Below are 17,469 nucleotides of genomic sequence, written 5' to 3' on the forward strand. Positions count from 1 at the left end.
CCCGCGACAGTGATGCTTCAACAGCAGCAGCAGCACCAGTCTTGTTGTGATGGCAGCCGAGCGGCGACAGTGTTGTGCTGCCGTGTCCTGGGGCTTACAGGGCGTACAGTTCAGTTTGGAAACTCAGCATGGCAGCAGTGCTGGCAGACGTCTGAGCAGGGCGGTGACACACTCACCCTGTACACATTACAATAAAGTTACAACTCAAGAGAGCAGCTGGCCCCGGTAAACAGAGGGATGTTGGTAAATAGCTATAATCCATCATAAGGCAAAGAAAATACAGCATCACTGATAACGCTTATTAAGGAAACCTTTAAAATGATCAAATATTGAATAGTATTTTAAAACCCAAGTAATAACATAACCTAAGAATTATTATTATTATTTATTTTTTTTTATTACATGTTAGTAGTAGTCAGTGTTACTGCAGTACTGTTATTGGTACAGTAGTAGTTGTAGTAGAAGTACAAACTACATTATTGTTATTAGTTCTATTAGTTCTCATAACAGTTAGTTCTATTATTATTAGCTATTTATATTATTATTATTATTATTATTATTATAAGTATAAATTTTGCACATGACACATTGTTAGTTTTATTAAATTAGTGGCAGTTGCAGTAGTAAACTAAATACAAATGACATTATAATAAATATTATTTGTTGTAGTACAAATTGTACCAATTACACATTATTTTTATCATTATTATTATTATTATTATTATTATTATTATTATCATGATATTGGTTATATAGTAGCAGTAGTAGTATAAGTGTCTTGTAGCTATTGTAGTAGTAAAATTACAAGTACAAAAACACAATATTAGCTCAATATCAAACTCATTTATATTAGCAGTAGCAGTAGTATTAGTAGCAGTATTAATAACAGCAGCTGTAGTAGTAATTTTATATAATATCATTTTGTTTTTAATAAATACAGAATCAGTCTGATGCTAATTGATATGATGAACACTAAAACTGTATATTGTTGAGATTAAAAGTTCATTGTTGACTGAGCTGACAAAAGAATCTCACCTTGAGGTCCATTTAGCAGCTGTTCCAGAGCTTTTGATCATATTATATGATCTAAATCAAGAGAACAGGACGGGAACAGCTGCTAAATGGACTTTGAGGTGAGATTGTTTTGTCAACTATATTATTATTATTGCACCAGTTTAACATCAGTTAACATTAATGGAGTTGCGTTTAGCTTTAGTGTCAGTGCGGTAAACCACAGTGTGTGTAATCATCGCTCACTCCAACACAGCTCAGGTCATTCTGAAGCGGTGTGTGTGTGTGTGTGTGTGTGTGTGTGTGTCTCGTGCTGCAGTGTGACCAGAGTGAAACATCTATTGATCAGGACAGGTGCTGTGATCTGAAACATTTGCAGAGTTCCTCACCATCACATGAATCAATACAAGATCACAAGCTGCGTTTACATGCATCCTAATATTCCACTAATAATTGGAAGAATAGCCCAATCAGAATAAAAATGCCTCATGTAACCACCTCGATCAGAAGAGACCGGACCGATCGGAAGGAATTCTCAGTCGGGTTGAGAGGGGTGGTGTAAACCTTTGATGATACGTTCAATAGGAAAATATTAGTGCCTGATAATCATGTAGACACTTAATCTGATCGTTTGTCTCTGTTTCTATTTACTCCACATGCCCATCACATCACACATTAGGCGATGTGACGGTAGAGAGAGAGAGAGAGAGAGAGAGAGAGAGAGAGAGTGTGTGTGTGACAGTAGAGTATGAAGTTAGCAGCTGTGAACGTAGTAGTACAGTAGTGTGTGTACAGTTTAGGCTGTTTGTCAGTGAATAAATGCTACAACTCCTCAAGATCAAAGCCAAGTTCCCGTGTTCTGTTAGCGACAACGGGTTAGCCTAACCTGACCGGTTCACTTAAGGTGGACTAACTTAAAGTGGACCAGCTATTCTCATTGTAGTGACAATCTCAGCCGCTCGTAAACAGAGAGCGGAGAAATGTCTGGCTGCTGAGTCTCTCCTGAGTTTTACTCAAGCAACCTTCCCCCCCCCACACACCCCTCCACCCCTCGGTTGTTGGGCTGACGGTGGCCAGTAGGAACATTTTGACATATCGCCCTGATGTATTCATCACTTTTGCACTTTTGCACAGCAGTTCTGATTAAATGCGTGATTGCATATAAACACCAGAATGTATTAAATCACATCCAATGTAAACAGTTGACCCGAAATCTTCAATCTGAATTTCAATCAGAATGAAAAAAAATGTTCATGTAACCACAGCTATAGTCCTTGAACACACACACACACACACACACACACGCACACACGTGTGGATTCACTCGGCTGCATCTGAACATAGATAATAGCTTTAAGAACGCAATACAGAAGATCGATAACCGATCATTGTCCTTGAGCCTTGAGACATGCTGCTGTTTTCAGTCCATCCCATCAGTCAGATATTTGCCACTGGGTAGGTGAGAGTGTGTGGGAGAAGCAAGCCAATGACAAATGAGGGTAAATAACAGGGAGAGGGGGAGAGAGGGATGCAGTGTGCCAGCTCATGACCCAGAGAGATAAACAGAAAGTGAGAGTTGGCCAGGCAGGTAGGACAGGAGGGTGTGGCAAAGAAAAGAGCATTTAGTGAGCAGCGCCGGCCGATCCTGCGCTCTAATTGGCTGCCGAGACTTTGACAGACGCGCTTGTCCCTCCCCCCCTCCGGCTGCCTGCTGAAAGTGTATGTATGTATGTGTGTGTGTGTGTGAAGGAGCCGGCAGACTGAAGCGAGCCACAGAGGCAGGCTCTAACTCCAACCCAATGAGCTCGCAGCCCTCACACTCACACACACTCTTCACACACACACACACTCTCTCCTCAGCCTCAGCGCCGGCTCTCGCTTCAACCCTGGGACACAGAAGAAGAAGAAGAAGGAGAGAAGAGAGAGGCAGTGAGTGGCAGAGAGGGAGAGTGAGGGCGAGGGAGTAAGAGAGGAGAGAGGGAGAGAGGCAGAGGGAGACTGGCGGGGTGTGAGGGAGAACACCATGGCTTCAGATCCGGGGCTGGCTGCGATGCTGCTATGGACTATATCACTACAAGCTCTGGGCACCGCAGGAACTAACAGCAACGAAGGTAAGAGAGAGTGTGTGTGTGTGTGTGTGTGTGTGTATGTACAGACAGAGTTGAATAATGCATATTCTCTGACAGCGAGGATTAACTTCATACATGTGGAGCTCTCTGAAAACACATGAAACAGCAACGAGCCGACGTGACCCATGCGTGACACACACGGGTCAACAAATGTATACACACACACACTTACAGATAGTGTGTTTGCGTGTGGCATGACATCAAAGTTTGCTCTGCACAACAACTCAAGAAAATCCAGGTGATGCTCATGTGTGTGTGTGTGTGTGTGTGTGTGTGTGAACTCGTTTTGACATTGCTCATATTTGCCCGGTTTGCGTGTCAGTTGCAACAGCGCATGTGCTCGCTGTGGGGTTAGGCTGTGACGTGAAAGTGTGTGTGTGAGAGTGTGTGTGCTGTTTCCATCCTGATCTGAGGCAAACATCTTATGAATCAATCACACTTGTGTTTTTCCTTTTGAGCTTCTTAAAGTGTGTGTGTGTGTGTGTGTCTTCTTGTCACACACACTCTGCTCCCTTAAGCCCTTGCTTGGGTTTGTTTACTTCCATTCTCCCGTCCTTCATCTTTCCACCACGAGACGGAAAACTGTTGTTGTCACTTGTTCAACTAATGCCACACACACACCCCACAAAGTCCCCCCGGCACCTCTTTTATATATGTGTGTGTGTGTGATAGGGTCCCTGACATAGGTCTGGTCTCAAGAGGCTGAGTGACAGCAGCGATTCGACTGTTAGGGCCTTCATCGCCCCGGCGGCAACATTCAGCTTACCGCTGCAGGAAAAAAGGCAGCAGAAGAAGAGATAAAGCGGAAAAAAAAAAAGAGATCAGTACCTTGGTTCAGGTGGGATCATCTCAGCAGTGGAGAGGTGAGGGCAGGCCACTTATCCTGTGTTAAGCTCTGTAAAGTCGGGATGGGACAGAGCAGGAAGCGAGGACTACCATGCAGTCAGACAGACAGACAGACAGACCGTCTGTTCGGCCACATTCACAACCCGCCATTAAAATCTTGTGTTATTTATATGTCAGGTTTTTATTTCCTACCCCTCCCAGCTGCTCCTATTTAGAGCATTTACCATAATTTTGCAAATTGACTTCCAGGTCAAGTGTCTTCATCTTTCCTTCATTTATGCCTTCGCTGTTTGATTCAAATACATTCACTCTCTCCCGTGATGAATGCTGCCCTTTACTGATTAGCGATTCAGTGCGATTAGACGCACATTATTTCCCCCCCCTCCGTTACCTATACAGAATCTGACAGTCAGCATTCAGGTGTAAGTGAAATGGAAAACAAAGAGTTCCTGATGAAAAGTCTGTTTTACTGTCCATCATTTGTCTCAATGTGTTTTCACAGTTAAACCGCCGTGTTACTGATCAATCGCTCTCGATTTATAAGTTAAACACAAACAGCTAATAAAAATTAGATCACCACAAAAAATATGCCTCCTATGCAAAAAACTTTTTTAATAAATATAATCTAGTTTATTATTTTGTTTGTATATCATACATAGATAGATCATATGTAGGTCTTATATATTAAATCTAGACTGTGAGGCGCATTTGGAAACTTAAATGATTCACTTTGTATTAAGAAAATAGACTGAAGCTGGTGGTATTTTCCACCAATATTTATTCACTTTTTTTTTAAATGAATTTAGACATTTAGGCATTTTTTCCTTTATTTGATAGTTGACAGTATGAAGGGAAAAGAGGGATACAACACTCAACAAAGGGTCCCGGCTGGGATCAAACTGGGGACACAGCGATCCAGGACATCACTGGGATTTTAAATTTGGTTTCCTAAAAATGAAGAAAATTCAGTGTTTCAAGGTTGTGAATCCTCCTTAAAACAGAAATGAGACCATCATGTGACACTAAAACTTAATTTTGTTGAAAACATTTTACTTCTAACGAGATAATTAATTTGAACCTTTACAGAATATATTCACAAATAATTTAGTGGGAACCATTTAAATTGTCTGATTGGAGTCTTTTCAGTTTGAGGGCTTGAAGTATATAATTATGGCTCATAAACACAGTGGTGGAAAATTGTGAGTAGAAATATTAAATGGTCTTCTAGGCCTCCTCTAAAAACTTGTATTTGTTGTTATGAGATGAAAACGGAGGCATCCAGTGGTGGAGGACTTTCCTATGGTGGCTTCCAACATGGTGAACTTGAAAACATGATGATGAAGTGGATCCTATTTCAAAGTTTCAATCGATGTGTACGAATCCATTCGATCCAATTGATTTCTATTCACACCACTTCACCTTAAAAGATGTCTCTGTCCATGAATAAAGTCACCACAGTTGTGAATATAACGTTCCCTAAGATTAGATTGAGCTCTTAGCCCGCACTCAAATTAATATAACTAAACACAAGAAAAACAAATCAATTTTTCAAGGTCCTGCAAAATAGTAACCACTGCTTTCATTCTATTTTGTAAAGTGATTACGGGCAAAATTGTAATTAAGCCCAAATAAATAGCTCATCTCTAAACGCTAACAGATTTCTTTTTTTTTTTTTTTCTTCTTTTGTCGGGTGTCCCATTGCACTCTTAAGTGATAGTACAGAAAATTAATTTCTCTTCTTCGCTTTGGTTTGGCTGCAGTCCGACTCGAGGGCAATTACAAATATTACATGTACGAGGAAAAGAAAACCTTTAGAATGAATTAACAGCTGGAAATTAAATTGGTGGAGGAGCAGGTAACACTCACTCAGCCCTGCGGAACTCGGCTCGACAACGCACACACACACACACACACACACACACACACACACACACACTCATACACGCAACGCTCAAGAGCACGGACACAAGAAAGACGCTGTGAATGATTTTTAGATGTAAAGTGAAAATGTGACATGGCCATGACCAGCCATTTTGTTATTGTCCATTGTTCATGTTTCTAGTCATATTCATCTTGTGTAGATACATATAAATGAGGAGGAGAGTTTTATAAGACTGGTGCTTCCAAACGCTCCACTACTCACTGACACAATGAGGTTTTTTTATTGTATATGTAAGTCGAGCCGCTTCACATCATAACTCTAGTGTCCTTCAAACCCTGTCATTTATTTGTGTTTGGAGCGCTGTGTGTGTGTGTGTGTGTGTGTGTGTACATATATGTGTGTGTATGATTGGTAAGAGGGCGTCAGAGCTGGAGGAGCGAGACAAAAGGAAAGCCAGCCTTAATATTTTGACATCTCATAATGTTTTTGCATATGTCTTAAATATTAGACACACTGTGCACGAGAGACACGGTAATTATTACACAATCATATTGCTGCTGCTTTCTATCCAGAAACAATAAATACAGAGAAGAGAATGATCTAGAATCAGTGACAGACCAGCAGGGATTTAGTGGAGGAAGGTAAAGCCTCCACCGCTTAGCTTACCCACATATTTCATTCGCAGGGACGGAGCGTGGCACCTTATAAAGTGATGTAAATCTGAACGTTCTCTATGTGAATTCATAACAGAAATTGTGGGAAGATTTGTAGTCTCAGAGGTAAGGTCAAGAGTATTTAAAAGCACTTTTGTTTTTTTTGTTTTTTAAATGTTTTTATAAAGTGAAAAAAGAACATATTGCAGTAAAAAGGTGCTCTAAGAGGCATACAGTCGCTGTCCTGTGAAAACCATGTATCTCCAAAACATTAACTTTTCATAAGTGATAAAACAGGTTTTTATTTTCAGCTTTGTGATGCACATTTTTTCAAATAATCCAATGAGTTTTAAATTATTATTTTGGTAGTGTTATAATTGTGTTATAATTTTCTCAATCCTTAAAGTAACACACAATTCTTCTGTTTATGTGAAAAATTCAAAATCACCAAATCAGGAGGTACATTGTTGTCATTGGACGGCAAAAATACCTTGAAAATGCAATGTCGGTAAAACTGTGATCTCGCTGGCAACCTTTTTCACACATCATCCATCTGACTCTTTTCCCATTTTTCCTCATACTCCACTGCAGTGGTTCTCAAACTTTTTATAAGATTTATCACCTCGGAAAACATTTGGCTCTCCAAGTACCACCATCATGACCGACAGTGGTGTAGGCCCAGTTCAGCTGCACACAGTTCACACAGGAGGTAAATTTATTCCTAATAAGAATATTGTTTATTGTTGACTGTTGTCAGCCACAACCACGCTGTACACAGGGGTAGCACTAAAACTGGCACTGAAAGTCTTCCACACAACTCCCATACAATGCAAGGGCAGCCCTTCACACACACACACACACACACACACACACACACACACACACACACACACACAGCAAGTGAGAACATTAAGAATAACAACTGCATACCAACAACCTGCTCAGGGATGATGATGATGATGATGATGATGATGATGGAAGTCAGTCAGAGCTGATATTATGTTAAATGCTGCACAATGATCATGATTTTTGTATTAATTTGAATGGCCAACAACATTCTACACCAGTTTTAGAATATTTTACACTACAACAGACAGCAAACTTGAACAGCAACATGCTGTATGTCAAAGCAGCACAGTACCATATTCAGATATGGACAGTTCACAGACAGAATGCAGGTTTATTCCTAATCAGAAGATGATTTATTGTTGACTGAGCCACAGCCACGCTATACGGGTAGCAATAGAATGAGGCGTTTTATAACACACACACACACACACACACACACACAGCAACTGAAAACATTAACTCTGAACAGGCCATAGACAGTGCTTTACAAACAGGCTTTCATTGAAGACCTCCTGCTCTCTCACTCTTGCATTCTGGGGTCTGCCGGCAGGGAGTTGACTGTGTTCTGGCAGGGTAAGGGTTTTTGCTGTTTGGCTTTGGGGCCATTATTGGAGAAATCAGAGATTCTTTTTTAAAACATGGTGAAGTGCAGTATTGAAACCTAACCCACCATTACCGGTCACTGATATCCACGATCCTTTGCGCCTAGCTAAGAGCTCTGCATTTGTGCATCAGATACACTTAAAATACATTCAATGTCCTAAATGAAATCAAATCTCATAAAAAAAAATAACAAAGGGTTGATTTCAACCATTTAACAAACAACCATGTTTTATAGACTGCTTTTGCTAAAATGTTTTACAATTTTTAGATGAAATACAAATTAAATTAAAAGTTGGCCAGCATGTTGGTGGCTATTGACAACGTACATAAGCCTAAAGAGAAAGGTGCGTCTGTGAACACAGTCTGTCTGGGCCAGTCGAGATCGGCTTCAGTCTCAGGTTTAGCTCAGCATCCATCCTGCTTCTGTATTTCTTTTTAATGACGGCAAGTGAAGAGAAGTCTGTCTCGCACAGATATGTGGTCACAAAAGGAAAGCGCATGGCCTTGTCAAAAAGCACAGGGTATTTGCTGTGTTGCTATATCCAAAAGTCCAACAACGACTGACTTCTGAAAGCATACTTCAATGTTTTGTTGCAAGACAGTTCTCTGGGTAGTCCTTGGGTATTTCAAAGGTTTCGATGCTGAATGGATTTCTCATCCAGTTGTTCGCTTCGCCCATCGCTGTGAAATATTCATGGAACTGTTGTCTGAGCGAGATGAGGTGCGCAACGATGTTGTCCCCTCAACATCAAGGGTCAGGTCATTGTCAGACAGAAAACTGTCTAAAGTGGGGAAAGCTGAAATATCATCTGTCTTGACTTTGATTTCGAACAACTCCATCTTTTTCAGCTCTGTGTTGATTTTGTGCTGCACATCAAAAAAAAATGACGGAGAGTCCCTGTAATCCCAAATTCAATTCATTTAAAGAGGAGAAAATGTCCAACAAGTATGCCACTTGACTCTGCCACACAGTATCTTCAAAAACTTCTGATGAGGGGAAGCTCTTCTCCTGTAAGAACATTTGGACTTCTGTGTGCAATTTGAAAAGCCTCAAAGCACCTTCCCTCTTGATAAGCCACCTTACCTCCATATGAAGCATGAGCTGCTACTCTGCTGTGGTGACTTATCATAGCCTTGACACCATCTGTGCAGACTCCAACATACTTTTTTCTCTTGGACAAACTCTGTATTTATGGTCTGCAGAAATTGACGGAATAGAAAGTCCTCCTGAGCTGCACCATCATGCTCATTTCTGATGTAAACAAGCAAATTGGCCAAATCTGCAACATCAGTCGTCTAGTCTAGCTGGATAGAATAATAGCGACTACTTTTAATGCACTCAGTCAGTTTATGTTCAACGTCATCTGCCATGGCTCCTATTCTCTGCGATACAGTGTCGTTTGAAGGTGGCACCAAGATGAACTGTTTGGCAGCCTTCTCCCCACACATGATGCGTGTCATCTCTTTGGCTTCACTGGTGCTGCTGAAGTAGCCACTAGCACTTGTGCTCGGTTCACTGTCGTCCACTTCAGTTTCTGCAGGGCTTCTCGAAATACTGTCCTTCTGATCCGCACCATTCTTACTAATAGTTCCTGTTTAGAGCCACGATTGCAGTGTTTTTGAACCATTTGTCATTTTAGCTACCTCCGCTTACTATCTTGCCATCACAGGTTAGCTTGTAACTAATCATGGATGTTTGCGTGTGCTACTACCCGACTACGTAGCAGGCTGATATCGAAACAAAAATATTACATGAGGGGCAAAAGTTATTTTAAGTCCCATTACAATGTTCTCATGGTTAAGGTATTTTCATTTGTAGCAGTATTTTGATAGTATTATATGTTTTTAAATTAATTTTATTTCATTTTAAAAAAATATTTCAGAGATTCCTCCATGTACCACTAGAGGGAGCATGTGTACCATAGTTTGAGAACCAGTGGTATACTGTAAAATAAAGTCTAAAATATGTTAAAAAAAAAAAAAAAAGAAGTTATATTTCAAATTATAAAAAGAATTTCATTGTAATTACAATTGTGGTTTATTATGTGAAGTTAATTGGGAGGTTGGGACGGATCACCAACATATTTAACCTCCTACTTAAATATGGAGTCTGATATGTGTAAATTTTTTTATTACTATAACTGGTAATATGGAGACCCAAGGCATTCAAAATTGAATAAATAAATGATAAACAATAGATTATGAAATAAATAACCATATGAATAAATACAGACAATATACAGTATATAATATTTATATACCATTAAACTGTGAAATAATCCAATATTTTATTCAGCTCATTATTATGAGATTTTATGAAATGTTATTGCAGGTCATTTTTAGTTCAGTCCAAAATTGTATTTAGGTTATTTCACAATGTCATGGTTAGACTATATATACTGTATACACTGTATATTTATTGGCATTACTTATTCATATAATCATTTATTTTGTAATGTTCCATTTATTTTATTTTGAACACATTGGGTCTCCATAGACTGTAGTGTTTTCCTGCTACGATAACAAAATTGAGAATCTCACATTCCAGATTTTGCTTTAGACGCTTTTCTGCACTGACAATAAAGACTGAATCACACACTCCTCCTAGAACAGAACAGTTCCTCCTGTTACATCTGAGGAAGAGGTACGAACTCAGAACATGACCACTGTGATAAAAGTCCTTTAAACTAGGGGCTATTTGGTGTTTTCAAGAGAAAACTTTTGTCGGGACATGCTGAATCTGTGCAATTTTGAGGGATGAAAATTGCAAAATTTAACTTACTGGTACAAAATACTGGTCATTAGTGTTTGAATCTGCCTCAAACGTACAGGGAGCAGGAAATGAAGACCAACCTTGTTGTATCCAGCAGCTCCCACATTTGTTGTGACCATGTACTCAGTCATTTGCTGTATAGAGGTGGTGGTTTCCCTGAGCAGCCCCTCCTGTCTGTGGGCACTGTCCCTGATTCAACTCCTGCACACAGTTTCACACTGTCGCATTCCCAGCGAGGATAGAGAGCGTTCCTTCAGGTTGTTGTTAGTACTGAAGAACATGAAAAGACCCATGCAGAGAGCAGGAATTGCTGCTAATGAGCAAACTGTAGGTGGATGATTATTACCACATACCTCTGCTGCAGGAGGACCAAGAGCAGGGAACAATGATTAGCAACAAAGACTTTTTTAGGGCATGATTTTAAGATTTGAACACGTAATTTAGAAGCAACAAAATCTCAGGGAAAACAGGAAATGAAGAGAGAAAAGTTGAAAGAAGTCTGACTACTGGGAGCTGCAGTTTTTTTCTCTTTGTACAATAAAAGGCAAAGACAAATTTTAGCTTGTAAGAAAATCAAAAAAAAAAAAAAAAAAGAAGAAGATTTTGATCACTGCTACAGTCGGCTCGGATGCTGCTGTTTGTATTGATCTCTCCTCGATCAATAGTGTACCTGCCGCATGTTTAGTAACACATAAAATAAAATAACACCAGAGTTTTCATAATTAATAGCTTGGAGGGAAAACCTTTATGCCACATATTACTGAGAAAAATATTTATTGTGCTTAGCGCTCAGGTTATTTGAGTGTGTTGTCCTTTTCTGTGTCTACACCTCAGTATCTTGCTCAAGGACACTCCAGTACGCTTACTGATGAGACTCGTCGCTGAAAAGAAAGATGTTTTCCTCCATATTTCAGCTCCTAACACCTATTATCGACTCACGGAGCGGCCTGTTTCCACCTCCTCACCGCACAGAGCGGCCAAACTATACCCCAAAGTCTCACGCATCAAAAATAGATCACCATCCTCATCAATCAGTCTGTCAGTTTGTGTCTCTCACACATACTCTTGCTTCTTTTGTTTGTGTTGCTCAATAAGTTACAGCTGTCAGTTCGGTCAATAATAGATAGAAGACAATTAGGAGATATGGTGGGCTCTAGGAGAAATCTGGGAGGGGTTGTGTTCCACGCTAACAGAGCGCTGTATTAATAAGTCATGACTTCACCATGAAACTATGAAAGGATCTTTTAAATGAGAGGTTTATTAATTACGCTTTAACAGCAAAGGACTGTGATTTACTTCTGTGTATCACTTTAAAAACAATATAATTTCTCAAAAGTAATGTCATTATGTGCTGAAACTGTGTTTTTACCTGGCTCACTTTTGGCTTGATAATAACAGTTTCCAGTGTCATCCTGTGGGGACTAAGCCAATATGTGCAGCGTTGTGGGGGCGCATTAAAAAACCAGAGATGGCGTGAACCTTTCCCTCTCTCCGTCTGCTGGTTTGTCTTAACACAGGTTGCTGTCGGGCAGCTGGCTGCTCCCCCTTTTCTCCCCAAGGCACCGGTCTTTATTGAGACATCAGCCTTGTTAGCCAGCTGTCCACAGGAATATAGAAACTACCAGATCAATACAGTCGAGTCTGTCAGTCCTCCTGAGCTGTGGCCAGGAGCAGGCCAGGCCTCAGAAAGCAGCGGCCTCTCTTGAGCCCTTTCTGCCCATTAGCGGGACCTGATGCTGGGCTGGCCAGAGTTCAGCAGCCCCTTATGCCGGCTTGGCTACGCTCAGTGATTGCAGTTGTATTGTTGGGTAATTTATGTTTCTCTGCTCTGCTAGCATGTGGAGTAGAAGATCCCTCACTGGGATGGCTGAGGATAAAGCAAAGGAGTGAGAGACAGAGAGAGAAGGTTGCAGGCGACGCTTTACAGCTCTGTAATGGGCTGGTGTTGTGGTTGTGTTAGCACATCCCTCCTGGAGAGAGATCTCTATGATGTTCCCTTCATGGGGACTGATAAATGACAGAGATCTGGCTCTGCAGCAACACCCTCCTCTCCTCAGTCATAGACAGACAGAGGAGCACAGCGTGTGTTAGAAACAAAAGAGCGGCTGTGTGATAGAGGGATATACAGGCAAAAGAGAGAGAAAGAGTGAAGGAGAGAAACAAGAAGAGTGTGAGACGGTCACGGAGAGAGAACAAAGTGAGATGAGGAGAGGGAAAGAAGGGGGAGGCTGCTGTCTTAAATGCGTCTCTTCAAGTTCCATCGGCGGGTGTCTTTATCAACACCAGCGGAGAGCGCCTAGCTGATAATTTGCTGCTCTCAATTCCCTTCAATCCATTAAAGGATTTAAATGTTCATTAAGTTTAATAGAAGCCCAGCGAAGGTCTAATATGCTCTGATAAACGTCGACAAACCTGCCAACCTGTTCCAATTGCTGCGGCAACAAAGAGCCATCCAACTAATAAGGTCAAACTCAAAGTTTGTGCTCAGCTCACTTTGTGAAGAGTGTTTCCTCTGAGTCACATGCACTCAAACAGCAACAAGCTGAGAGTCCAGACTAGATGACAAAATAATTTGTCATTGCTCATTTTCCAATCTGCTACCTCTATGGTTGAGGTTCAGTTGAGTTTGAGCAACTAAAAGTACTTGTTAAAGGTATAGAAAAACTGTGATCATGCTTAAAAGAAAGCAGTGTTGACTGTTGATAGGATCTGAACGTTGGTGTCTCAGATCTCCTGTACAGCCTCGCCACTGCACTGGCAACAACACACAGTACCACTTTTGCAGAACTTTTAACATGTGTGGAAACATTTCCTGCACTTTTTACAAGTTTAAAAGAGGGAAGGGGGGAATTCCTTGCTATTTCTATTTCCCACAAGACTATTAGGGCTTTACTATAGATAAACTACCTAAGGTTTAGTTGTAAAAAATATCCTCTAACCTCTGCTGAGAGGTGTCTTTAAATCCTTAAACGCAATAAAGCGCACCCTTGCTCAATTTCAGTTTAATTCAGCTTTTGTTGCTACAGCCTTACTTTGCCTGGTATGACTAGTAGCTTATGGTGGCTAATGTTAGCTCATGTTAGCAAACTTTAGCTAGATTTTATTATGTAACTGTCATTACTGAATATTTGCTTACTTTATTTAACACAACTTTAACTAAAACATTTTAATCAGATGTAAACACACCCTTCAGTCACCAGCAGACAGGCTTCTTTGTTTCCTGCTTGTGACTCATTCTAGAGAATCTTGGGAAATTAAGGTAAAGTCACTGTGCCGTCATCTTGTAGTTACCAGTTGTGGCTACAGTTGTAGCCTGTTCAGCAAAAGTTACAGTCTTGCTGCCAAAGATTGTTTAATCTATTGGCGATTACATAAAAGAAAAGCCTATAATATGTGATTCCTAACAGTGTATTTGTAATATTTGTGAACTTGTAAATGTAAAGTAGTAAATGAAAGCGTAAGGGTTGGTATGATTAGTTGTCTGAGCGCGCCAGAAATAAAACGTGTTTATGCTTCCAATAGGGACAATATAGACCATCCAGGGGTACATGGTGCACATTTTCTGACAGTCTCACAGTGTTGCACTCAGTAGTTGTTCACATGAAAAGTGGCATAAATTGAATTAAACTAAAATGGAAAAAAAGACAGCTACAGAGAGAAGTTCAAACCCCTGCTCCTCTCTCACCTCTGCAGTGTTGGATGTGAATGTCGGATTGTCAGTTTTGGAGAGTAACAGAAATGGCTGGAACTCCTGACTATTCAGCCTGAAATCTATGAAAATGGTTTTGCTCTTCCACTGTTACTGTATCAAAGTCATTTGCTCTCCAGGCCTGACCACTTCTCCCCAACACCTTCCCTTAGAGATTTTGTGGCCATATAACCATGAAATGCTACTTCTGCCTTTGCTTCTGAGAGACAACAGTCAAAAGAGGTCCCTCTCAGGTAAACCTAAACATGGGTCGTTTTAGGTACTCGAACAAAAGCCTGATGCTGTCATTTTTCTGGTGAGGACAGTCTTGAATTCATAAGGCGCACAGCAGGAGAGATTTGCAATCTGATTGTGACACGTAAGCTAGATGCTCAGGTGAGTCCCAAACAGACTGTGATGCAGGCTGATGGATCTCTCCTGTTTCCATAAGGAAATAATGTGTTTTACACCCAGTGATCTGTCCATATATCACAGGCCTGATGTAATTAATATGTGGACGGCGGTGGGGGGAAGCACATAACTCATCTCTCATCTGATGAAAATCCAAAATGCGCACACAACACAAACAGATGCGCGCACACACACACACACACACTCCATCTAACCAAGTTATCTATGTGAGGATGATATTAATGCCTGGAATATGTGAGGCATTAGTCTAAAGGGAACGGAAGCGTTTATAATGTCTAACTTATACACACAGATAGGGAGAAAGAAAAAGGGAGGAGAAGGTGAATAAATCAAATGGAGGGTATTTTGGCAAAAGGTTTGTAAAAGTCTGTTTCAATGTCTTGCATCAGTGCCTAGCCTGTGAGTTACCTCCTACTGAACCACAGCATTTAGTGTAAAAAAAAAAAAAAAGAAAGAAAGAGTGTTAAAAACACCCTCTCCTTGTTTGGAGGACAGGACTCCGTGTGGTAAATGAAGCCTAAAAACTACCTTTGCCTGTCCTGACCTCTTGACTCTTACAGTGTACCATCACTGTTTTACAGCAAATTCATCATTACTCCGAGACACATCCAGAGCATAGGACAAGATGTTACGAGTATGTCTAGATCCTTTATTTATAAAAAAAAAAAGTCTTACAGTCAAAATAATTCACAAAGGTTGCCTGCTAAAGAGGGAGAAACTGTAATTTAGCATTTACAGCACAATCTCCCAGACTGCCATGCCATTGTGCCACCTGCAAGTAATTTATTTTATTAGCACTTGTAAAAATGTGTTTTATTTCCCTTCTTTATCTATTCTCTTTTAGCACAGCCAGCTCTGTGTTTTATCACAGTGTGAATGGCTAACACGACTAATCAGGGCAGTCATACGTAGGTGAGGAAGGTCTTATAAAAATACAGAGAGCAAACTCGATAGAAGAAGATAAATCATTTCAAGGTTGATTCTGGGAAGTTGCCAGAAAAGCTGAGAAAAAAAAAAAAACAGCTAACTGAATTAAATAATTATCATTTAAACTGCAAGAGTCAAACCTGAAAAGAAAAAGAAGACTAAACTTGTAGACAACCCTTCCGGTGATGTTTAATGGAACGATCCAGTAGCGTCTAACCCACAAAAAGAGCCAAAGCAGGGAGTCCAAATATTCCTTTTTTCTCTCTCTCTCTGTACTGTCATCTTCTGTCTTTTATACTCGGCCCTTTTAAATGCATGAAGCTAAATTCATTCATCTACTCACACTCATACTGGATTAACAACAAAGCTTGTGTATCCCTGCGAGGCCTTGGAGCTGAGACAGTGTTGGTGACGCCGGAGCAACAGCTTTCGGTTGTGATGACAGAGGAGGAAAAAGCTCGAGTTAGCTCTGCAATGCAACTTTCTCCACTCTGACATGTCATCCTTCAGGGAAAACAAACACGTTAATACAGCAGCATGTCATCACATCAAGTGTTAGAATTTATGCTTTGATACTGAGTCACGCACCTCAGTTCCTGTTGTTTTTATGCTATTTTTAACCTCAGACTGCTTTATTTTAGTTGTTGCTAATAACACTGAGAGTCACTGCGTCGTGTCGCGGTGTCGCTGCATGGACAGCTGGTGGCTGCGTGACGGCGCTCATTCAGGCGGACGGCATCAGGACTTTACTGTGACTGGGCTTCACACACACACACACACACACACACACACACACACACACACACACACACACACACTGATACGCAGTCAAGAACATGTAAGCAAAAAGTCATACACATGCATGTGGACACCAAAAAGAGGACTACATCAAGACTTATTACTCACTCATTAATCACAATCATCATCTATTACTGCTGGCTCAGTGCTCCATGCTAATGTAATATGACACAAAAGAGACTAGTTGTTTTCTTAGCAGGTGGAGCTGGAGAGGGCTGGAAGGTTGGGAGCTGTTAGATATCAATTCACAATGGATGAATATGTAGATACTCTTGTGAAGCAGCTAAAAAGGAGAGAGGCTGCATGGTCTTCTAAATTTGTTATTTCAGTAATAGAGGCAATTTAGAAATTTTAAACTGCATCTGGATCCGCATAAAAATACATATAGTGATAGGCAATTGTGGAATATATGTATCGAAGTTTGCAGTAAGAAAACAGTGTAAATGATCCTTAGCCTGTGACCTAATTTAAAACACAATTTCTTTTCTCATTTCATATCTGTTTACAGGTTTTTGAAATACCCAGCTAACAATCTGACAAATGGGTCTGAAAACATAACAGAGCCATATAATAACAGCTTCTGACAAACGGTTTTTTTGCTAAAGGATTAGCTTTCCCTCTTTGATCTGCCATTCTTGTAGTATTAATATGCTATACTGTTAGCATAGAGCAGCAGTGCTAATGACCATACATACAGAAATGATTGTATTGCCACTGTTCTCAGTACTGGTTATTAATAACACTTTACATGTAATAAATGGTACATAACACACTAACGTAGGTGTAAACAGATGTAAGTGTTTATTAATGTATTTGCCTGTAACTCCTGCTGTGGGCAGCAATGAATGGATGGTGGTATTTACACAGAAAATGAATGA

The 17,469-nt window shown here is 40.4% G+C and overlaps 1 protein-coding gene across 2 annotated transcripts in view; it reads left to right on the forward strand.

Moving 5' to 3' along the window:
* The first annotated feature begins 2,266 nt into the window (after positions 1-2,266).
* epha8 (eph receptor A8) overlaps positions 2,267-17,469 on the forward strand; it is a 117,554-nt gene continuing 102,351 nt past the window's right edge. For both annotated transcript variants that reach the window (XM_044349061.1, XM_044349062.1), the window contains exon 1: positions 2,267-3,122. In XM_044349061.1, coding sequence (XP_044204996.1) covers positions 3,035-3,122 — 88 coding nt within the window. In that variant the 5' untranslated portion in view covers positions 2,267-3,034. The remainder of the gene's footprint in view (positions 3,123-17,469) is intronic.

The sequence above is a fragment of the Thunnus albacares genome, chromosome 4, assembly GCF_914725855.1.
Source record: "Thunnus albacares chromosome 4, fThuAlb1.1, whole genome shotgun sequence".
Classification (NCBI taxonomy): Eukaryota; Metazoa; Chordata; class Actinopteri; order Scombriformes; family Scombridae; genus Thunnus; species Thunnus albacares.